Genomic DNA, 22,410 nt, shown 5'->3' with positions numbered 1-22,410 from the left:
ACTCCAGTAATATCTTTGTATCTTCCTCAGTGCAATCTTATCCTTTCTGTAATGTATTGACCAGAACTATGTACCATACTCAAACTATGGTCAAACTAGCATTGGATTCAATTCTAGTATAATCTCCTTGCTCTTATATTCTATGCCTAAACTATTAAACATATTGTTGACCTGTTTTGCTGTCTTTAAGGATCAATGGATATACACTCCAAGGTCCCTTTGTTTCTTCACAGTACTCAGTATCTCCCTTTCATCATGTATTCTTTTTCCTTGTTGCACATCCCCGAGTACATTACACCTTTCATTCCATTTGCCATTTTTCTACCCAACCTCTGGGCCTCTGCTGGAGTCAGATGGGTCCAGTCAGCTAATACTGTCATGGTCTATCAGCAGAGGGAGGAGGTACTGAAGCCAACTTCAGGTACACTGCCCCCCTACCCCGAGCAGACCACTGGATACGTGGGCTTGTGACACTTCAAGAACTCTCCAGATAAGATATCTTTATTAGTTACATGTATATCGAAACACACAGTGAAATGCATCTTTTGCACAGAATGTTCTGGGGGCAGCCCGCAATTGTTGCCACGCTTCCGGCGCCAACATAGCATGCCCACAATTTCCTAACCCGTACGTCTTTGGAATGCGGGAGGAAACCGAAGCACCCAGAGGAAACCCACGCAGACATGAGGAGAATGAACAAAATCCTTACAGACAGTGGCCAGAATTGAACCCGGGTCGCTGGCACTGTAATAGCATTACGCTAACCACTACACTGCTAGTGGACACTGTCAAGGAGGCGATATAGACTGCAGCTTAACTGCCATAGTTGTAGAAAATGGAAGCTCTTTGGCTACAGTGCATCTACCTGACAACAATAAAGAGATAGTAAATAGGCAACAAAAACAGAAAATGCTGAAAATACTCAGGTCAGCCAGATACAGTATATCAACTCTGTTTCCCCTTCTATAGATGTTGCCATACCTGTTAACTGGCTGCAGTATTTCTTGCTCATTTTTCAGATTCCCAGCATTTGCAGATTTGTTTTGATTTTCCAGAGGGAAGAACATTGGGAGTTCACAGGCGGAGAAGGAAATTAGTGATATACCAAGGGAACTGAGAATCATATGGAGAGAAATCACTACAATGAAAGAGGCTGCAGTATTTTGTGGCAGCTCAGTCCAGACAGCCAATACAGTGACTGAAAACCAAGTGGTGATAGACTGACAGAAACACGGCTACAACCTGTTACTTTCAATTATGGTATGATCTGCCCAGATGGGATGGACTTATGTATGGCATGATCTGCCTGGATGGCATGCAAACAAAAGCTTTTTCACTATATCTCGTACACATGACAATAATAAACCAGTGCCAATAGCAATACCAATTTGAGGGGAGAAATGAAGCTTGGGCTAAGAAGAAAACCAGGCAGTTGAATGTGAAACCTTCCTGGGAAGAATTAGCCAATGGTTTGACAGAGATTTGTATTCGTTATACAACTAGAAACTAAAAATAGCCTTCTGCGAATGAATCAAGGAATTTGGTGAAGCAACAAAGCAGTAATAGGAACCTTAAGTAAAAATTAAAACTATTAACAAAGGATCTCCATCCAGTGAGAAGCATAATGAAGGCCTTCATTGAGAGTCATGGGTCACAGTGCTTACTATTCAGATGAGTCAGTAAAAGCTGGACAGAAGTATACTCCACAGAAGTACAGCAGCCTGAAGACCCACACCTCAAGGTTCAACGACAGCTACTTTCCCACTGCCATCAAGTTCTTGAAGCAACTTGAAAAGCCGTAACACTACCTGGACTACATTTTGTTTCTCTCTCAATCTTCACCAATAACCAATTCACCAACCAATTTAACAGTTTACCAATTTACCAATAGGTCCACAAAGGTCCTAAACTGGAAAAAGGCTGTTTTCAATAGCACAAGAGGAGAGGACCTGGCAAATTTTCATTTTAAGTATTTTTCTGCACCATCCATATTTTTCAAGGGACTCACTTGATTGTTGTTGCCTATACCTGTCACATGCTTTCTTTTTTTTGTTCCTGATCAAACCTTTAATAACCTCCTCATCCAAGATTCCCTAATGTTATCATCTTTTTTGTCCACTCTGAACATACTGTTCCAGAAATCTTGCTAACTCTCTTTTAAAAGACTCCCACTTGTCAGATGTCACTTTACTGGCAAGTATCTGTTCCAGATCCTCTCTTGTGCATTCAAAATATTGTACCACCCTCTGTGTGAAGAAGTTGCCCCTCAGTTCCCATTAAATCTTTCCCCTCTCACCTCATCCTATGCTCTCTAGTTCTTGATTCCCGAACGCTGGGAAAAACACTGAGTGCATTCATCCTATCTATGCCCCACATGATTTTATACACCTCTATAAACTCACCTCTCAATCTCCTACACTCCAAGGAAAAATGTATAGCTCTATTAAGGTTTCCACTTCAATGTTCCCTAATTCTGTGTAATGCTAGGTTCATAAACTATGTTTGCATTTTTCTATTTAGCCTACAGAATGAACTCACACTATCTCAGCACTGAACTCTCTCCTGCCTTCTCTCCTCTCAGCAGGTCAGCAGGAACTTTATCAACTATTTACTCAACTGATTGCTCATTTTATATTTATTTCAACTGAAGGAGATTTTTTGCCTTGGATGTCCAGAGAAATTTAGCTATATCTTTGTAATGGTGGCACATTTCTTATAAAGGGAATTGGGTGAGACTTATTGACAACTGCAGGAATATATAATGGGTAAAAATGAATTCGTCACCCATTCTGCAGCTGCTTGTTATTCAAGGAAAATAAGGGAGGCTGTACAACAGGCAGCTAGTTCAAAATCACCTCCTTCTACAGTTCAAAATTCCAGGAAATATCTCTTTATAATGTGGCATTCTCTTGGCAGAGCTCTGGTGAGGCAGCCGAGATTATGAAGAGTAATTGAAGTCGCTACTATAAATGTGGCTGGTATCGTCACATGCTGAGCAGCAGTATGCAGGTCAAAATGCATTTAGTTCAACATGATCACACCACCCTCCAGTCTTAAATATATGCTCTACATGCATCTCATGATTTAACAGTCTCCAAAATTATCATGCTGTGAGTCTGTACTGTCTATGGGTACAACTGCTTCCTGTTCATCAACCCCAACTGCTATTGCCCCAATTTGTGTTAGATTCCTCTCTGGTTTTCTGCAAAGTCACTATAATTTCCTCCTATAGTAATATTTTGGGTGAGTAGTTATCTTCTGGTGCATTTCGCACACTAAAGTGCAAAATCTTAATCTTAATCCCCATCCCCATCCTTCCATCCCCCTTCCAGTAGTAACATAAGAAATAGAACAGAATCATGTGTAGTATTATTCCGTTGTTCACGAATATATTCAGTGTTCTGTGAGTTATACATTATGTTAATATGACACATTTCTTGCATTGCTGGTCACAATCAGGGAATATGACAATTTGTATTTGTCACATCGTATTATTCAACATAACATCTTACCTGATCTTTTCTATAGTACAATGTGTATCTTTTTTTCTGTAAACATGATAAAACAACCTAAGAACAGATAACCAAAAACTTGTCAAACAGATAAATAACTTGTCAGATACATAATTCCCTGAAAGTAGAGTCACAGATAGACAGGGTTGTAAAAAAGGCTTTTGGCATCCTGGCATTTATAAATCAAAGTATTGAGTAGAGGAGTTGGAATGTTTTGGTGAGGTTGTATAAGTCATTGGTGAGACCAAATTTGGAAAATTGTGTGCAGTTCTGGTCGCCGAACTACAGGAAGGATGTCAGTAAGATTGAAAGAGTGCAGAGGAGATTTACTAGAATGTTGCTGGGTCTTCAGGAGTTGAGTTACAGGGAAAGATTGAGCATGTTAGGACTTTATTCCTTGGAGCGGAGAAGAATGAGGGGAGATATGATAGAGGTTTACAAAATGATGAGGGGCATAGACAGAGTTAATGCAAGTAGGCTCTTTCCACCTAGATTAGGAGAGATAAGTACGAGAGGACATGGCTTTAGGGTGAAAGGGGAAAGGTTTGGGGGAACATTAGAGGGAACTTCTTCACTCAAAGAGTGGTGGGAGTATGGAACGGGCTGCCATCTGATGTGGTAAATGCCGGCTCGCTCTTAACTTTTAAGAGTAAATTGGATAGATACATGGACGAGAGAGGTCTGGAGGGGTATGGGCTGGGGGCAGGTAAATGGAACTAGCAGAATAATGTTTCAGCACAGACTAGAAGGGTCGAATGGCCTGTTTTCTGTGCTGTAGTTTTCTATGGTTCTATAGTTCTAAGTGGGTTTTAAGGAACAGTTTGAAAGGAGAGGAGAGATAGCAAGTAGAGAAGTTTCAGGAGGGAATTCAGAATGAGGGAGAACTGTCAAGGGTGGTGCAATTAAAATTAGGGGTAGATTAGAGGCCAGAATTGGAAGAGTTCTGAAATGTCAGAGGATTGTAGAGTTGGGTTATGTGACACAGAGAATGGGGTTTGAGGCCATGGAATGATTTGAAAACAAAAATAAGATTTTTTAAAAAAATGAACTGTTGTTGGAGCAGGAACCATTGTAGGTTACCGAGTACAGAGTAATAGGTTTGGTACTACTTGAGACATTGGCAGAAGAATTCTTGATGATCTGGAGTTCACGGAAGGTGCAATGTGAAACATGAGCTGGAACACTGAGGCCTGGAGGTTTGAAATAAAAGGCATATATGAGTGCTTAAACCATTGTTGAGCTGGGGTGAGAGTAAAGACGGGTGATCCACTGAGGTAAAAACAGAAAATTCTGAAGACATTGAGCAGGTCAGGGATAATCTAAAGAAAGAGAAACAGAATTAGTATTTCAGATCAAAGACGATTTGTCAGAGCAAACAACCCAAAACATTAACTCTGATTCTCTTTCTACCGATGCTGCCTGATTTGTTGGGAGGTCCTAGCATTTTCTGCTTTTATTTCAGGTTTCCAGCATCTGCAGTTTTTTGATTTTGATCCCCTGAGGTAGAGGTGTTTGGAATTGAAGGGAATAAGAGGGCAGCAACTCAGCTCTGAATCAAGTGGGCCATGAAAACTGCAAACAGTTAGACTTAGAAAATCAATGCCAAGCGGAAGTAATAGAGGCAAGAGAACTGACCGTGGAATGAACTATTGACAATGGCTTCTATCTTTTAAATGAGCCAGACTAGATCGGAGTCCCGTGAAAATGAAAAAAACTGCAAATGCAGGAAACCTAAAATAAAACAGAAAATGCTGGAAATACTCAGCGGGTCAGGCCTCATTTGAGTTGCCCTCACAAAGTGAACACAGAGACTCCACAAAGCAGAAACCCAATCTGCGTTTGTTTTTTCTGATGTAGCGGAATGACCAAATCATAAGCACCAAAAGCAGGACACCATATTGGAGGTGCAGGTGAATCACTGTTTCACTTGGAAGGATTGTCTGGCTTCCTGGGTGGTGGAGAGGGAAGAGATAAAAGGACACATGCATGTCAGTTTCTTTAACAGTCCTAGAGTGATTCAGTACATATCAACCATCAAGTACCCATCTACATTATAACCATTTCCCATCACTTGGATCATTGCCTGCGACGACTTAGCAATTCAAGAGCTTGTCTAAATAGCTCTTAAATGTTGTGAGAGTTCCTGCCTCCACCTTCTCCTCAGGCAGTGCATTCCAGATACTAACCACCCTTTTTAACCATGAATCCCCTCTAAACTTCCTAACTTTGATCTATCTGGTTATTGATACCGCTCCTTTGAGGAAAGGTTTCTCACTATCCATCCTATCTATGCCTCTCATAATTTGCATACCTCATCTGGATTACCCCCCTCACTCTTCTCCACTCAAACAAACCCAGGCTATCCGGTGCCTCCTCATAACTGAATCATTCCATTCAAGGCAACGTCCTGGTGAATCTCCTCTGTGGCTTCTCCAGAGCAATCACGTATTGGCAGTTAGTGGCAAATAAATCAGGAGAGGGGAAGAGGCTGAAGGAATGGTCCAGGTGCATTGGAAGTTCTGGAGAAATGAGTTAAAGTCCACAATCTAGGGTGAAGACTACAGAGACGGAGACGACAGAAGGGATCAGAATTCATTAAAATGAGGACGTGAGTGAACAAAGCCAAGGCCTCTACTTAGGACTGATTGTTCAGAATCAAAGAGGGCAAGACAGGAAGGGACAATGAAAATATGGCAGGGGATGGAACTGGGGAAAGAGATGGAGTCATGGGAAAGTGAAACTGGAGAAAAGTCAAGAGGGGTATTGGAATCCAAGGGTTGTTAAAGTTTGCAATCTTTGACATCAGAAAGAAAGAAAAAAATTGTCTACTGTAGCACCAGATGTGCACGTGCCAATTAAGCATAAATATGGTGAGAACAGTGTCCCAATAAATGCTGAAATCCTGGTTGGATCCAACTTCTGAAGGGTGGAATTTCAGTTAGATTCCATGTGGGATGAGTTGGAGACGGGAGCATTTGCTAATGAAAAAGATGTGGCTGTGGAAGTTAGTTTTGTTCAATACACACAAAGGAAACAGAAACCATTGAGTGTCAACATGACAGAGAGACAAAAGGAAATCCTGTTGGAGTGTGAGGAGAACTTCTTCAAGGTTGACAAAACTTGCTGGGCATGTTTCACAGCCCTGTATTTTGCAACTTATATGTTCCTTTGTTTTAATTCTCACTCTCTAACTACTCTCATTTCATGGCTTTTATTCATTTTCTAACTGCCTCCATTAAACCTGTTAACTGGTTGAACTCTGCAACTTATCCCCACAGCAATCTTGATCTCACCTGATCAGGAATATTTATTTTGTCCTTTCTGTCCCTCCCCCACCTTCTGTGCAACTTACAACTATTAAGTTTTCTCTCTTCCCCAGTTCCCCAGCCTTAGTAAGGCGTTTGATAAGGTTCCTCATGGTAGGCTTCTTCAGAAGGTCAGAGGCCAAGGGATCCAGGGATGCTTGGCTGTGTGGATTAGGAATTGGCTTGCCTGTAGAAAGCAGAGGGTTGTGGTGGAAGGAGTGCCCTCGGATTGGAGGGCAGTGACTAGTGGTGTCCCGCAGGGATCGGTTCTGGGACCTCTACTTTTTGTGATATTTATAGATGACTTAGATGAGGGGGTGGAAGGCTGGGTTAGTAAGTTTGCGGATGACACTAAGATCGGTGGTGTTGTAGATAGTGTGGAGGGCTGTCGGAGCTTACAGAGGGATATTGATAGGATGCAGAGCTGGGCTGACAAGTGGCAGATGGAGTTCAATCCGGAGAAGTGTGAGGTGGTACACTTTGGAAGGACAAACTCCAGGGCAGAGTACAAGGTAAATGGCAAGGTACTTGGCAGTGTAGAGGAGCAGAGGGATCTGGGGGTTCATATTCACAGTTCACTGAAAGTTACCTCACAGGTGGATAGAGCAGTTAAGAAGGCCTATGCGATGTTAGTTTTCATAAATCATGGGATTGAGTTTAAGAGCCGCGAAGTGATGATGCAGCTTTACAAAACTCTAGTTAGACTACACTTAGAGTACTGTGTTCAATTCTGGTCACCGCATTATAGGAAGGATGTGGAGGCGTTCGAGAGGGTGCAGAGGAAATTTACCAGGATGCTGCCTGGATTAGAGCATATGGAATATGAGGAGAGGCTTAAGGTGCTAGGGCTTTATTCACTGGAAAGGAGGAGGATGAGAGGAGACATGATAGAGGTATATAAAATATTGAGAGGAGTAGATAGAGTAGACAGCCAGGATCTCCTTCCCAGGGCACCAATGCTCAGGATGAGGGGGCATGGCTTTAAGGTTATGGGTGGGAGGTTCAGGGGAGATGTCAGGGGGAGGTTTTTCACCCAGAGAGTGGCTGGTGCATGGAATACACTGCCTGGGGTGGTGGTGGAGGCAGATACATTGGACAGGTTCAAGTGTTTGTTGGATAGGCATATGGAGGAATGTGAGATAGATGGATATGCGGGAGGAAGGGGTTAGGCAGTGTGAGGGTGGTCTGATGGACGGCACAACATGGTGGGCCGAAGGGCCTGTTTTGTGCTGTATGGTTCTATGGTTCTGACAAAGGGTCTTCAACCTGAAACAATTTCTTTGTTCCACAGATGCTGTCTGCTTTGCCCAGTATTTTGGGCATTTTCTGGTTTTATTTCAGGTTTTTCAGCATCTACAGTTCTTTTTCTCAATCTCTTCCTCTGTTCTTTCTCCATAGACCTGCAAACCCATAACTCATGGTATACCTTGTATTTGTGACATTTCCTGTATCTTCCTGCTAATGTGGAAAAGAAAAGCAGGGCTAAGATAGAGTATTCTTTATTAGAACACAGAACAGTATAGCACAGGAACAGGCCCTTTGGCCCATGATGTTGTGCCGAACTAATTAAGCTAATGACACCTCACCCCTTCTGCCTGAACATAGTCCATATGCCTCCATTCTCTGCACATTTGTGTGCCTATCTAAGAGCCTCCTAAATGTCTCTATCATATCTGCCTCCAGCACCACCCCTGGCAGCGTATTCCAGGCACCCACTACTCTTTGTGTAAAAAAACTTGCCCTGCACATCTCCTTTGAATTTATCCATGTCACCTTAAATGCATGCCCTCTAGTATTAGACATCTCAACCCTAGGGAAAAGATATTGGCTATCTACTCTATCTATGCCTCTCATAATTTTATAAACTTCCATCAGGTCTCCCCTCAGTTTCTGCCACTCCAGAGAAAACAACCCCAGTTTGTCCAAACTCTCCTTATAGCACATGTGCTCTAATCCAAGCAGCATCTTGGTAAACCTCTTCTGAACCCTCTCCATAGCTTTCACAACCTTCCTATTATGGGGTGACCAGAATTGAATGCAATACTCCAGATGCAGCCTAACCAGTGCTTTATAAAGCTGCAACATAACTTCCTGACTCTTGAACTCAATGCCTCGACTAATAAAGGCAAGCATGCCATCCATATGCCTTCTTTACTACCCTGTCAACTTGTGCGGCCTCCTTGAGACAGCTATGGACTTGGCCCCAAAACCCCCTCTGTACATAAACACTGTTAAGGATCCTGCCATTAATTGTACTTTTCCCTTGCATTTGGTCTCACACTTACCTGGATTAAACTCCACCTGCCATTTCTCCACCCATATCCGCAATTGATGTATATCCTGTTGTATCTTTTGGCAACCTTCTACACTGTCCACAGTTTCACCAACTTTTGTGTCATCAGCAAACTTACTAACCCATCCATCCACGTTTTCATCCAAGACATTTATATATATCACAAACATCAGAGGTCGTAGTATGGGTCCCTGCACAACATGGACCTCCAGCCAGAATAAGACCCATTGACCACTACCCTCTATTTTTTATGGGCAAGCCAATTCATTATCCAAACAGCCAAGTCACCGTGCATCCCATGCATGATTGAAGTCTCAAGTAATGAGCAGTGTCTGGGTATATCAGAGTCATACAAGGTGGTGTATCTCTTCACATGTCCATATCACAATATCCAATCCCTTTCCAAAATTACTGACATGATTTGCTTTCCCCAGCCTTTTAAGAGGGCCATTCCAGAATCACTTTAAAAATTGGGAACAAACAACATAGGGCAGGCATGGTAGTGTAGCGGTTAGCGTAATGCTATCACAGTGCCGGCGACCCAGGTTCAATTCTGGCTGCTGTCTGTAAGAAGTTTGTACGTTCTCCCCATGTCTGCATGGGTTTCCTCTGGGTGCTCCAGTTTCCTCCCACATTCCAAAGACATACGGGTTAGGAAGTTGTGGGCATGTTATGTTGGTGCTGGAAGCGTAGCAACACTTCCAGGCTGTCCCCAGAACACTTTACACAAAAGATGCATTTCACTGTGGAGTCGATGTACATGCAACTAATAAAGATATCTTATCTTATTTATTAAGAACTCACAGACCAATGGCCACAAATCAGTTTCACTATATTTGAAAAAAAGGCTGTGAGTGAATAGATGTTGCCCAGATCCCAAAAATGAATTAGGTAATATAAACTAATCATTGTAGGATAAATGATAAACCCCATATAGAAATTGCTTGGAGAAGAATTGAGTGAGTCAAATGGGAATTATTCAAGAAACATGAAATAGTTGCTGAGGAGGATAAGATATCTTTTTAGTCAGGTGTACATCGAAACACACAGTGAAATGCACCTTTTGCGTATAGTGTTCTGGGGGCAGGCTGCAAGTGTCGCCACGCTTCCGGTTCCAGAGGTACAGGAACCTGAAGACCCACACTCAAAGTTTCAGGAACAACTTCTTCCCTTCCGCCATCAGATTTCTGAATGGTCCATGAACCCATGAACACCACCTCCTTATTCCTCTTTTGCACTATTTATTTATTTTTGTAACTTATAGTAATTTTTATGTCTTTGCAGCCACAAAACAACAAATTTCAAAACATATGTCAGTGATAATAAACCTGATTCTGAGTACAAGAGTTTTATACCTACACAAATGTTTTATACACATGATAAGTCAGAAAATATTTCCCTGGACTCACCCCCCCATCCCATCCCCACCTCCAACCCCTCCTCCTCACCGCTTCAGATTTCTGGGAAGATCTGCGTCATTAGTGGGTACCAAACTCATAAATATTTCTGCTGTCAACGCGGGAGGACTCGGGGAACGGAAAGAGGAACCATGACAGCGGCGTCCCGGGACGAGTTAGCCCAATTATTTCCGTCCCAGGTGCGGACATGCAGCCAGTCGAAAGCGGATTTACACGACCCCGCGGAGCCACCAAGGAGATCTGCCGTGAGGCTCCTCATGCACAGCGCGGCGATGTTTGGAAGGGAGTTCTGCTACGCTGCTGAAGCGGCTTTCGTGACCCCAGTGCTGTTAAGTGTCGGACTGCCCAGCAGCCTTTACAGCTTCGTGTGGCTCATCAGTCCCATTCTGGGCTTTATCCTCCAACCCATCGTCGGTTCAGCCAGCGACTACTGCCGGTGCAGATGGGGCAGGAGAAGACCTTACATCTTGGCCATAGGAATCCTGCTAGTGGTAGGAATGACCCTATTTCTTAACGGAGAAGCCTTGGTAACAGGCGAGTAGCAATGAAACTTTTTTTAAAATTTATTAATGCGAATTTGAACGAGGCAAACAGTCTCCGGACTGCAGTTTTGACTCGATCATTCTCACATAATATTTAATTATTTCACGATAATCTTCGTATTTTTGTAGTCTGGAATCTTGTTGTTTTGATGGATGAAAAGTTTAACGGTATTGGCCTTTTAACCTACTGTATAATAAATAAGGTGCAGAAGTAATAGTCTTAAGCATTGTTACACTGCAAATTTAGATTTGTTAAAATAGTGTAAAATGCAAATCGGTGAAGAACACTGAGATTAATGAACTGATTGAAATGTCATTTTAGCTGTCATAAAAAACAGGAGACAAAGAAAAATTTGGGGTATCATCATTACTGTTTTCGGCGTGGTCATCTTTGACTTCTCTGCAGACTTCATCGACAGCCCCATCAAAGCTTACCTGTTTGATGTCTGTTCCCATCAGGACAAAGAGAGGGGCTTACAATTCCATGCACTGTTCACTGGTGAGTCCATTTGATTTAATCCTCTCAGTTGGCCCTGTGTAATTATCACGAGTTTCTCCTTGACTTCAGCAGAACTCAACTCGTGATCTTGCAACCAGAGGCAAAAGAAAACTCAGATGTTCACTTTCAAGCATAATGCATTCCATTTATATTCCTGAAATCAGCGTCAATGGATTTTTACGATAATGGCATGGTTGGGTTAACAGAAATAATTTGGAACTAGAATTAAACTACAACCATTCTGGTACCTATGCCCATATCTGCAATGAGATGCTGTGATGCCAATGGAGAAGCAGTTCCTTCACTAGGCAGAGGATTGGATAGGGTTAATAAATCTGATAGGATGCATTTCTTGACAATTAGAGAAAGGAGTGGTTTTTAACTTGGCTTGGATCCATTTATTTAATTATTGATTATCCACCTCCATTTTTTTCATTCTCCCATTCCCACCATTAGACACCAAACTAATGCTTCCTATCAACTTTTCCACAGTTGGAAATAAATTCATTCTTCTTTATCTATTTGGATGATTTTTGATTGTCAGTCAGACAAACATTTTCCCCTCAAACTATAACTAATAAAACAATTTTTTTCAGAATTAAAACAAAATCAAATCATTTCTCTCTTGGCAAATCCAGGAGATTAACATATGAACATACATTTAAATTAGGAGAAGGTCTGCACCACCATGTAATAAGACCGTGACTAATCCAATTATTGTCTCAGCTCTGCATTCCTATCTACCCATAGTAACCTTTCAGCCCCTTGCTTATCAACATTCTATCCACCTCAGCTTCAAAAATATTCAAAGACTCTATTCCCACCAGCTTTTGAGAAAGAGAATTCCAAAGACTTACAACCCTCTGACGGGGAGAAAGATCACTGTCTTAAATGGATGACCCCTTATTTTTAAAGAGTGACTCACAGTTCCAGGTTCATCCACAAGTAGAAACATCCTTTCCACATCCACTCTGTCAAGACCCCTCAGGATCTTATATGTTTCAATCAAGTCCTCAGCAATCCCTGAAGACCAGAAAAGTCCTGTATAGCCAAATTCTAACTGGTGATAAATGTGACAAATACTCAGGGCAATTTTTATTATAAATGCACGCATAAGAGCTTATTATTTGCAAAGTTGAAAAACATACTCATATATGGAAAACTTTCAACGTATTGATAATAGGTAACACATTGTGACACATTGAGGAAGAATTTCAGCAGGAGTGCCCCCTTTGGCCTCCTTAACTCTGAAAGGAAAACTGTAAACGTGTAAACAGGAAATGTTGAAAACAGGAAACAAGCCTTTGTAGTCAAAACTTGAACGGTAAATTCAGTAAATTTATAAGTATACTCATTAGTTTTCAAATTGCCTAGTTGAAGCTCGATCACTGATGGCATTCAAAGAGTGTCTAGATGAACACTTAATTTGCTAAGGCATAGAAGGCTACGGACAAAGTGCTGGGTGATGGGGTTAACATGGAAAGGTGCCAGATGAGTTGGGCCAAATGGCCTGTTTCCATGCTATACGATTCTATGATTCTGTTGTCTTCCTGCTGTTTTTCTGTTACTTCTGTTCATTCCTACCATCTACTGTTTTTCTTCTGTATCTGTTAATTTTCTTTTCAGTGGAGAATTAATATGATGTGGTGTGATGGGAAAAGGCAAGTGTTGCAAGAACAGTATTGGTATTGGTTTATTATTGTCACTTGTACCGAGGTACAGTGAAAAGCTTGTCTTAAAAACTGATCGTACAGGTCAATTCATTACACAGTGCAATTACATTGAGTTAGTACAGAGTGCCATGACTGCCTTCATTTCTCGCCTTCAAACGTTATTTCTTCACAATCTGCTCGCTGTTTTAAAATCCTTGCCCCTTTAAATTTCTTAGTATTTATTTATTATTCTCCAGCACCTTTCTCATTCCCCTTTCTTTGAAACACCCAACGACACCTGTATTTACTCCTCTCTTCTTCTCTACCTTAACTCAACTCACTTCATTTTAACCATCTCTTCACTACCCCATGGAAGGACTGTGAGTGGCCAGAAGATCCCGCAGTCTTAATCAGACTCATAAATAAAATCTCCACCCCAGAGCTATAAACCTTTTATTTCAGTTTCATCGATGCACAACAGAAAGCATCCTATCTAGATGCATCACGGCTTGGTACGGCAACTGGTCTGCCCAGGACCACAAGAAACTGCAGAGAGTTGTGGACACAGCCCAGCGCATTACGGACACCAGCCTCCCCTCCTTGGTCCCTGTCTTTACCTCTCGTTGCCTTGGTGAAGCAGCCAGCATAATCAAAGACCCCACCCACCCGGGTCATTCTCTCTCCTCTTCCATCAGGTAGAAGATACAGGAGCCTGAGGGCATGAACCACCAGACTTAAGGACAGCTTCAACCCCACTGTGATAAGAATATTGAACGGTTTCCTTATACGATGAGATGGACTCTGACCTCACGATCTACCTTGTTATGACCTTGCACTTTATTGTCTACCTGCACTGCACTTCCTCTGTAGCTGTGACACTTCACTCTGTACTGTTATTGTTTTTACCTGTACTGCCTCAATGCACTCTGTACTAACTCAATGTTGGCACCGGAAGTGCGGCGACACTTGTGGGCTGCCCCCAGCACATTCTACGCAAAGATGCATTCACTGTGTGTTTCAATGTACATGTGACTAATAAAGATATCTGTCTATCTTATCTTTTATGTTGTTCTATGGATATATCAATTACATAAAATGTGCAGCATAGATAGAGTCCATTTGGCAGTTGCTTATGCTTAATACAGGTTTCCTCCCACTCTTACCCACTTAATAATTCACCCTATTAAGCTGGAGATCTATCAGAAGTTGTTCTCCCACTTTGTAGAAATGCCTGCTGAAGACTGCATCAATTGGTTGGTCCTTAGGTAACACAAAGAGGAACCTGTTTTTCTTCCCACTGTTGGTCAAGTGTTTTTCAGGAAAGTGTACAGGCGGTAATCACAAACCCCCCGTGTTCTGTTGCATCCAGATCCTGGGGCTAATGTATAATTGCTTTCAAAGGGCAGGGAAATATCTGACTTCTTCCTTCTTTTGCAAAATTTATCTTATATCCAGTCATGTTTTTTGAGATAATGCATACATTGGTTGGTGCATGCGCCATTCAAATGCTTGGAATTAAATAGAGTCTGTGAGTTGATAGGGGGTCTGCTGTTTTGAAAACTATACTTATCAATAATTTTAATTCTTTTTATTCAAACAACAGTGCTGAGTATCCAATTGCTTTGAAGAACTGATAAGCCCAACAGTTGGGTTAACTACATATAGCTCAAAATCCATATATCTTCTTCATCTATTAATTCATGCACATCACATCATGGAGTCAAAGAGCTGTACAAAAAGAAAAGGGCCCTTCGGCCCATTACGTTAATGCTTGTCCTTTTTGTCCACCTATACTAATCCCATTTCTCCACACTAAATCCATATCCTTCTATGCCTTACCTTGTCTAAATGTCCCTTAAACATAGTGATTGTATCTGACTCCATCATCTCCTCTGGCAGCAAGTTCCAAATATCAACAACTCTCTGTGTAAAAAAAAAACTTACCCCTCAAATCACTGGCAGTGGAGAGAGTCAGCAGCTTTAAATTCCTGGGCGTTAAAATATCGGATGACCTGTCCTGGGCCCAGCACATAGATGCAATCACAAGGAAGGTGTGCCAGCATCTTTACTTTCTAAGATGGTTAAGGAGGTTCAGCTTGTCATTGAACACTCTAACAAACTTTTACAGATGTACTGTTGAAGTTATCTTCTCTTGTTGCTTCACGGGCTGGTATCCATCATCAAAAATCCCGACTCTCTGGGCCGTGCCATCTTTTTACAGGTACCATCAGGCAAGAGGTACAGAAGCCTGAAGTCCCACACCACTGGGTTGAAGAACAGCTACTTCCCTTCAACCATTCAGTTCTTGAACCAATCGGGACAATGCAAATCACTACAATTTAGCAACACTATGTCCACTTTGATTACTTTGCACTAAAATGGACATTGTTTTTCTTTTGTTCTAATTGTGTTCTTTCTTGTAAAAATTGTGCATAATTTATGTTTAATTTATGTTTTTCTTGTGAATGCTGCTTATATGATGCTATGTGCCTGTGATGCTGCTGCAAGTAACTTTTTGATTGCACCTGTACATGTACATGTACATATGACAATAAACTCGACTTTGACTTTAGAACATAAAACATAGAATAGTACAGCACAGTAATGGACCTTCGGCCCACGATGTTGTGCCGACCTATATTAACCTGATCCACATTCAAACTATCCTTCTCTCTACTTCACCTCCCGTAACCATCTATTTTTCTTTCATCCATGTGCCTATCTAATAGTCTCTTAAATGACCCTATTGTATCAGCTCCTACCACCACCCCCTTTGAAAACTCCTTCCTCTTGCCTTAAACTTATGCTCCCTTGCTTTCATTCCTTTCAAAATATCCTATCTTGCTTGCCATGAGACAAAAAACTTCTGACTATCTACCCTATCTATGCCACTCATAATTTTATGCACCTCTATCAAGTCACCCTTCAACCTCTGTCACTCCAGGGAAAACAGACCCAGCCTATCCAATCTCTCCCCATAACTACAGTCCTCCAGTCCAGGCAACAACCTGTGAATCTCCTTTGCAGCCTCCAGCACAACTATGTCCTCCCTATAGTGTGGCGACCAGAACCACACACAATTCTCCAAGTGCAGTCAAACCAGTGTTTTATAAAGTTGCAATGTAATGCTCCAACTTTTATATTCTATGTCCCAACCTATAAAGGCAAGCACACCATATGCCTTCTTCACCATCCTATCAACCTGTGCTGCCACTTTCAGGGAAATGTAGACTTGAACACGAAGGTCCTTATGTTCATCGACGTTCTTTACTGCCTTACTATTTACCGTTGGATTTAGCAAACTTCCCAAGCTAACTTCCTCATAGTCACAGTATCTGCTACTTAAGTGAAAAAGAGATACTTAATTTCTACAAATTTCAATAATTTTACCTTTTCTTTTAGGTATTGGAGGTGCCATGGGCTACCTAGTGGGTGCTATAGAATGGAAGAGCACTCCTCTGGGACGTGTTTTAGGATCTGAATATCAAGTTGTTTATGTTTTTGCAGCAAGTACTTTCATCACATTTTTAACAATACACCTATGCAGCATACCAGAAGTTCCCTTAGATCGGGAAGTAGATGCTCAGGAATCATATTTGCTGGGAAATAATACCACTGACTATGGAACTATTGAGAGTCATAAGGATGATCCTCATGACCCATGTGTTGATACACTAAAACCTTTGTCAGCGGTGAAAAAATTAGAAAACGGTTCACTTATCACCTGCAATAAACCACAAGATGGTAAGGTAATTATGCTTCAATGTGACTTTTGCTTTAAAATCCAATGTTACTTCCTCTGAGAAAATTATGTTTTAACGTAGTTTATCAAGTAAAATCTTGTTCCAAATTTATGCAAGGATATTTTTTATATTGGCATTGTTTTCATAAGATCAATTACTTAACCACAGGCAAATCAGCCCAATTCAATTTGCAGCAATATATCTTGGATGGAATTTTTATATTATTATATCATTTAATTTAGGAGTTAGCAAGGATTCCAATAATTCCTTTTAAATATAATGGAAAATAAATTCTGAATATTTAATTTTAACTGATGAAATTTTGACTTTCCACAATTGTTTCAACCCATTGGCACAATAAGCTCAATAACAGAGTATTTGTATGAAGATGAGAAAAAAATCATTTTCTATTTATATTGCACAGATGGCTTCCATCTCCACAAAATATTTTTGCATGTCATTAGCTTTAGTAGAACCTCTCCACAGCATGTTAGTAATATTTTGGAAATGATTTCTGAAAGTGAATTGAACAGTGATATTGCATTTTTATGCTGTTCTTTTCAGGTGCGAGGGCGTATGACTCTAAAGTCCTTGATTAAAACACTGCTCAATATGCCTTCTCAATACCGTTGCTTGTGTATTAGTCACCTCATAGGATGGACAGCATTTCTCTCCACTATGCTTTTCTTCACTGACTTCATGGGACAGGTAAAAATAAAATATAACATTGGCTAATGTTGATTTGGAATGTCTTATTTCTTTTGATACCTAAGTTTCTGTAATCGGACACGTTAATACAGCTACACCCCCGTTTTGATTTCTGTGAACTCCTCATAAATCACAGTAATGTATGCATTAACTTTTACAGTGAATTATCTATTGACGTGTATTTATTTGGTGTGGTGGCATCACCAGAATTTTCCACAAGCCTTTAAAAGCAATGAATTTATAGGAGACTATTTGTAAACAGCAAGATTTCATTGACTTCGATGCTATTGTTTTAAATATTTCTGTTCCAACTGGTTTAAGGTAAGATGTTGACCAGAACTGAAGAACTTAGTGCTGTCCTTCAAATGACACCATGAGATCTTTGTCTCAAGCTAGACATAGATTAATATTTCACCCAAAATACAGGATTTCCAACAACCGTACTCGCTCTGAGTACTTTTCTGGTTACTGGCTAGATTTAATGATCAGTGGATTCAGTTAGATTTAAGTACATGATTTTCAATTTAAATGAGAGTATTACCAACTCAGCCAATGAGATTATCTGCATGTAGCAAAGTTGTAATCTGAATTTTGTTAAGTATTTGTGATTTTTCTAGAAACAACAGATAGGAGGAACTTTTCCTTAATAGATCAAAGAAATTGCAGATTCTGGAAATCTAAAGCCAAAACACAATATGTTGAAATCACTCAGTGGGTCACGTAGCAGCTGTGGAAAGAAAAACAGCCTTACTATTTCAAATTAAAGACCTTTCATTGGAACTGGGATAGATAGATAGAGAGAGAGAGAGAGAGAGAGAGAATTTAGTTTTAAGCTACAATTTAGGAGTCACAAGTTTCCAGGCAATGGCATTTCCATCACTCTGGTAGTATCCTCTCCAATCTCAGCTTTTGGTTTGTTCGAATTCCCAATGCCCTTCATTTGAAATTTCTGAAATGCCATGTTTGTAAGAGAGTGGAGAATCAACCAGAATTAACAAAAAACATGCAGAGGAGAATGAGAAAGGCAATAGGAGGTGCAAAAAGAGAATAGTATCAAAGATTGGTGAGTAAAGTACACTTAAGTCTTTCATACTTTGGGAAAGATTTCAAGACTTTGAAGAGGCTCCTATTTCTCACCTATATTCTGTCCCTTGATAACACCTCCCCTAAAATAAAGTGTCAGTCTTAGCATGTATTCTGACAAAATTTAGCTTAATCTCACCACCACCTCATTCGACCTTATCCATCATCTCTATACTGTCACTTGGCTTCTGTGACATCCAGTACTTGATGATTGCAAACTTTTTCCCACTAAACATTTGAAAGTTCAAAGCTATTATCTTCAGTCCCCATCACAGACTTTGTTCCCCAACCACCATGTCCATTCCTCACTGCTAATAACTGAACTAGACTGTTTGCAACTTTGGTGTCATATTTGATCTTGAACACAAGAATGCAAGTAAACAAGAACAGGAGCAGGACTCAGCTGATGGCTGATCTATGCTGGCCTCAACTCCTCTTCTGTCGCAGTTCCCCATACCTCTCAATTCCTCAATCTTCCAAATATTTATCTATCTCCACCTTAGATATATCTAATGATCTGGCCTACACCATTCTTGGGGGCAGAGAATTCCAGAGAGAGAAGAACTTTATATACACCTCAGTTTTAAATGACTGTCCCCTTATTTCATAGCCTTGATCCATTGCTCGTGATTCTCCCACCAGTGAAAGCATCTGAACATCTATCCTGTCATGCCTCTTTAGAATCTTATATGTGTGAATGAGGTCATTGCTTGTTCTTCTAACCTCCAAGGAATAGAGATCCAAACTGTCCAGTCTCTCTTGATAGGACATTCCTCTCTTCCCAGGAATTAGCCTGGATAATCTCCTTCAGACTGCCTCCAGTGGTACCATATCCTTTTTTAGGTAAGGAGACCAAAACTTGTGCACAGTATTCTAGGTATGGCTTCACCTACATCTGTGTAAACTGTAACAAAAACTCCCTTTCATTAAACCCTTCACTATAAATGCTGACATGCGTTTGCTTTCTTAACTACTTTGTGGACCTGCTTATTAACTTTTTGTGATTCATGCACTAGAAAACCTAGATCCCTCTGAATTTCACTCATTTGCAATCTCTCTCCATTTAGATAATAGTCCGCCTTTGACTCCTCTTACCAAAGTGATGACCCTACACTTCCTTGCATTAAACTCCACTTGCCAGGTTTTCACCAGTCATTCAATTTATCTATATCCCATTGGAGAATCACAATGTCCTCATCACAACATGCCTTCCACTTATTTTCCTATCATGGGCAGACTTGGTAACCTTACATTTCATTCCCTCTTCCAGGTCATTAATGCAAATAGTAAACAATTGAGGGCCAAGAATTGATCCCTGGGGTACTCCACTAGTTACACCTGAAAAGGACCTATTTATTCCAATTCTTTATTTTCAATGTGACAATCAGTTTTCAATCGATGCTAACACACTTCCTCCAATAATATGCACAAGCTTCCTACATAGCACTTGTCAAATGCGTTTTGGAAATCTACATACACTACATCTCCAGGTTCCCCTCTATCAACTTTCCTTGTCATAGCCTCAAAGAATCTGAGCAAATTTGTCAAACATGATTTACCTTTCATAACACCATGTCGACTAGGTTTGAAGGAATGATGGAAGTAGTAGTTACTTAAAACCAAACTGGAATTATGCGTGAAGATCAGAAAATTATAGGTCTATTAGGAAGAAATAAAGCAGGTATGATTGGCCAAATAATCCTGTTGGAGCTAAATGCAACCAAATTTATAAATAGGCTCAGGGATTATGAAGTGCATTTCACCTGCATCTATTCAAGTCTGTGCCGTCTGTTCACTTCAATTGTATTGCTGGCTGGATGTTAGAAACTGCACTGTACATTGTATGGAGGCTCCAGCCATGGGCCATTATTGTATGTGGCTTGCACCAGCTAAGACCATAATACAAAGGAGCAGAATTAGGTCATTCAGCCCATCGGGTCTGCTCCACCATTCGATCATGGCTGATTTTTTTTTCCCTCTCAACCCCATTCTCCTACCTTCTCCCCATAACCTTTGGTACCCTTACTAATCAAGAACCTATCAACCTGCTTTAAATATACCCAATGACTTGGCCTCCACAGGCGGCTTTGGCAATGAATTCCACAGATTCACTACCCTCTGGGTAAAGAACTTCCTCCTCATCTCTTGTTCTAAAAGGATGACCTTCTATTCTGAGGCTGTGCCCTATGGTCCTGGACTCTCCCACTACTGGAAACATCCTCTCCACGTCCACTCTATCCAGGCTTTTCAATATTCGGTAGGTTTCAATGAGATCCCCCCTCATACTTCTAAACTCCAATGAGTACAGACCCAAAGACATCAAACGCTCCTCATATATTAACCCTTTCATTACTGGGATCATTCTCATAAACCTCCCTTGGACCCTCTCCAATACCAGCACAAACGCTCCTCATACATTAACCCTTTCATTACTGGGATCATTCTCATAAACCTCCCTTGGACCCTCTCCAATACCAGCACACCCTTAGATATGGGGCTAAAACTGCTCACAATACTCCAAATGTGGTCTGACCAACGCCTTATAAAGCCTCAGTATTACATTCTTGCTTTAATATTCCAGTCCTCTGGAAATGAATGCTAACATTGCATTTGCTTTCGTCACTACTGACTCAACTTGAAAGCTAACCTTTAGGGAATCCTGCACTAGGACTCCCAAGTCCCATTGCACCTCCAATTTCTGAAATTGCTCCCCATTTAGAAAATAGTCTATGCCTTTATTCCTTCTACCAAAGTGCATGACCATATGCTTCCCTATGCTGTATCCATCTGCCACTTCTTTGCCCATTCTTCCAACCTGTCCAAGTCCTTCTGCAGACTCCCTGCCTCCTCAATACTACCTGCCCCTCCACCTATCTTTGTCATCCAGATCATTAACATATAACGTGAAAAGTAGCAGACCCAACCCCGACCCCTGCGGAACACCAGTAGTCACCGGCAGCCAACCAGAAAAGGCCCACTTTATTCCCACTCTTTGCCTTCTGCCAATCAGCCAACCTTCTATCCATACTAATACCTTTCCTGCAACACCATGGGCTCCTATCTTCTTTTGCAGCTTCATGTGCGGCACCTTGTCAAAGGCCTCTGAAAATTCAAGTACACAACATCCACTGACTCTCCTTTGTCTATCCTGCCTGTTACTTCCTCAAAGAATTCCAACGGATTTGTCAGACAAGATCTCCCCTTAAGGAAGCCATGCTTACTTCAGCCTATTTTATCATGTGTTTCCAAGTACCCCGAAGCCTCATCCTTAATAATGGATAATAAACATCTTACCAACCACTGAAGTCAGGCTAACTGGCCGATAATTTCCTGCCTTTTGCCTCCCTCCCTTGTTAAAGAGTGAAGTGACATTTGCAATTTTCCTGTCCTCTAGAACCATTCCTGACTCTCATAATTCTTGAAGGATCACTACTAATGCCTCCACAATCTCTTCAGCTACCTCTTGCAGAACCATGGAGTATAGTCCATCTGGTCCAGGTGACTTGTCCACCTTCAGACCTTTCAGCTTCCTAACTACCTTCTGCTTAGTAATAGTGACTACACTCACTCCTGCCCCCTGACTCTCTCGAATTTCTGGCATGTTGCTGGTGTCTTCCATAGTGAAGACTGATGCGAAATACTTATTCAGTTTGTC

At 41.1% G+C, this 22,410-nt stretch overlaps 1 protein-coding gene across 1 annotated transcript in view; it reads left to right on the top strand.

Annotated features, from left to right (window-relative positions):
• The first annotated feature begins 10,659 nt into the window (after nt 1–10,659).
• The window catches only part of slc45a2 (solute carrier family 45 member 2), a 34,171-nt gene continuing 22,420 nt past the window's right edge, over nt 10,660–22,410 (top strand). The window contains exons 1-4 of the mRNA XM_052034138.1: nt 10,660–11,062; nt 11,393–11,569; nt 16,624–16,970; nt 17,529–17,672. Of these exons, the coding sequence (XP_051890098.1) occupies nt 10,660–11,062; nt 11,393–11,569; nt 16,624–16,970; nt 17,529–17,672 (1,071 nt within the window). The remainder of the gene's footprint in view (nt 11,063–11,392; nt 11,570–16,623; nt 16,971–17,528; nt 17,673–22,410) is intronic.

Source organism: Pristis pectinata, chromosome 2, assembly GCF_009764475.1.
Source record: "Pristis pectinata isolate sPriPec2 chromosome 2, sPriPec2.1.pri, whole genome shotgun sequence".
NCBI classification, from domain to species: Eukaryota; Metazoa; Chordata; class Chondrichthyes; order Rhinopristiformes; family Pristidae; genus Pristis; species Pristis pectinata.
The sequence above is the reverse complement of the archived record's forward strand: the minus strand, read 5'-3'. Positions and strand labels throughout refer to the sequence as shown.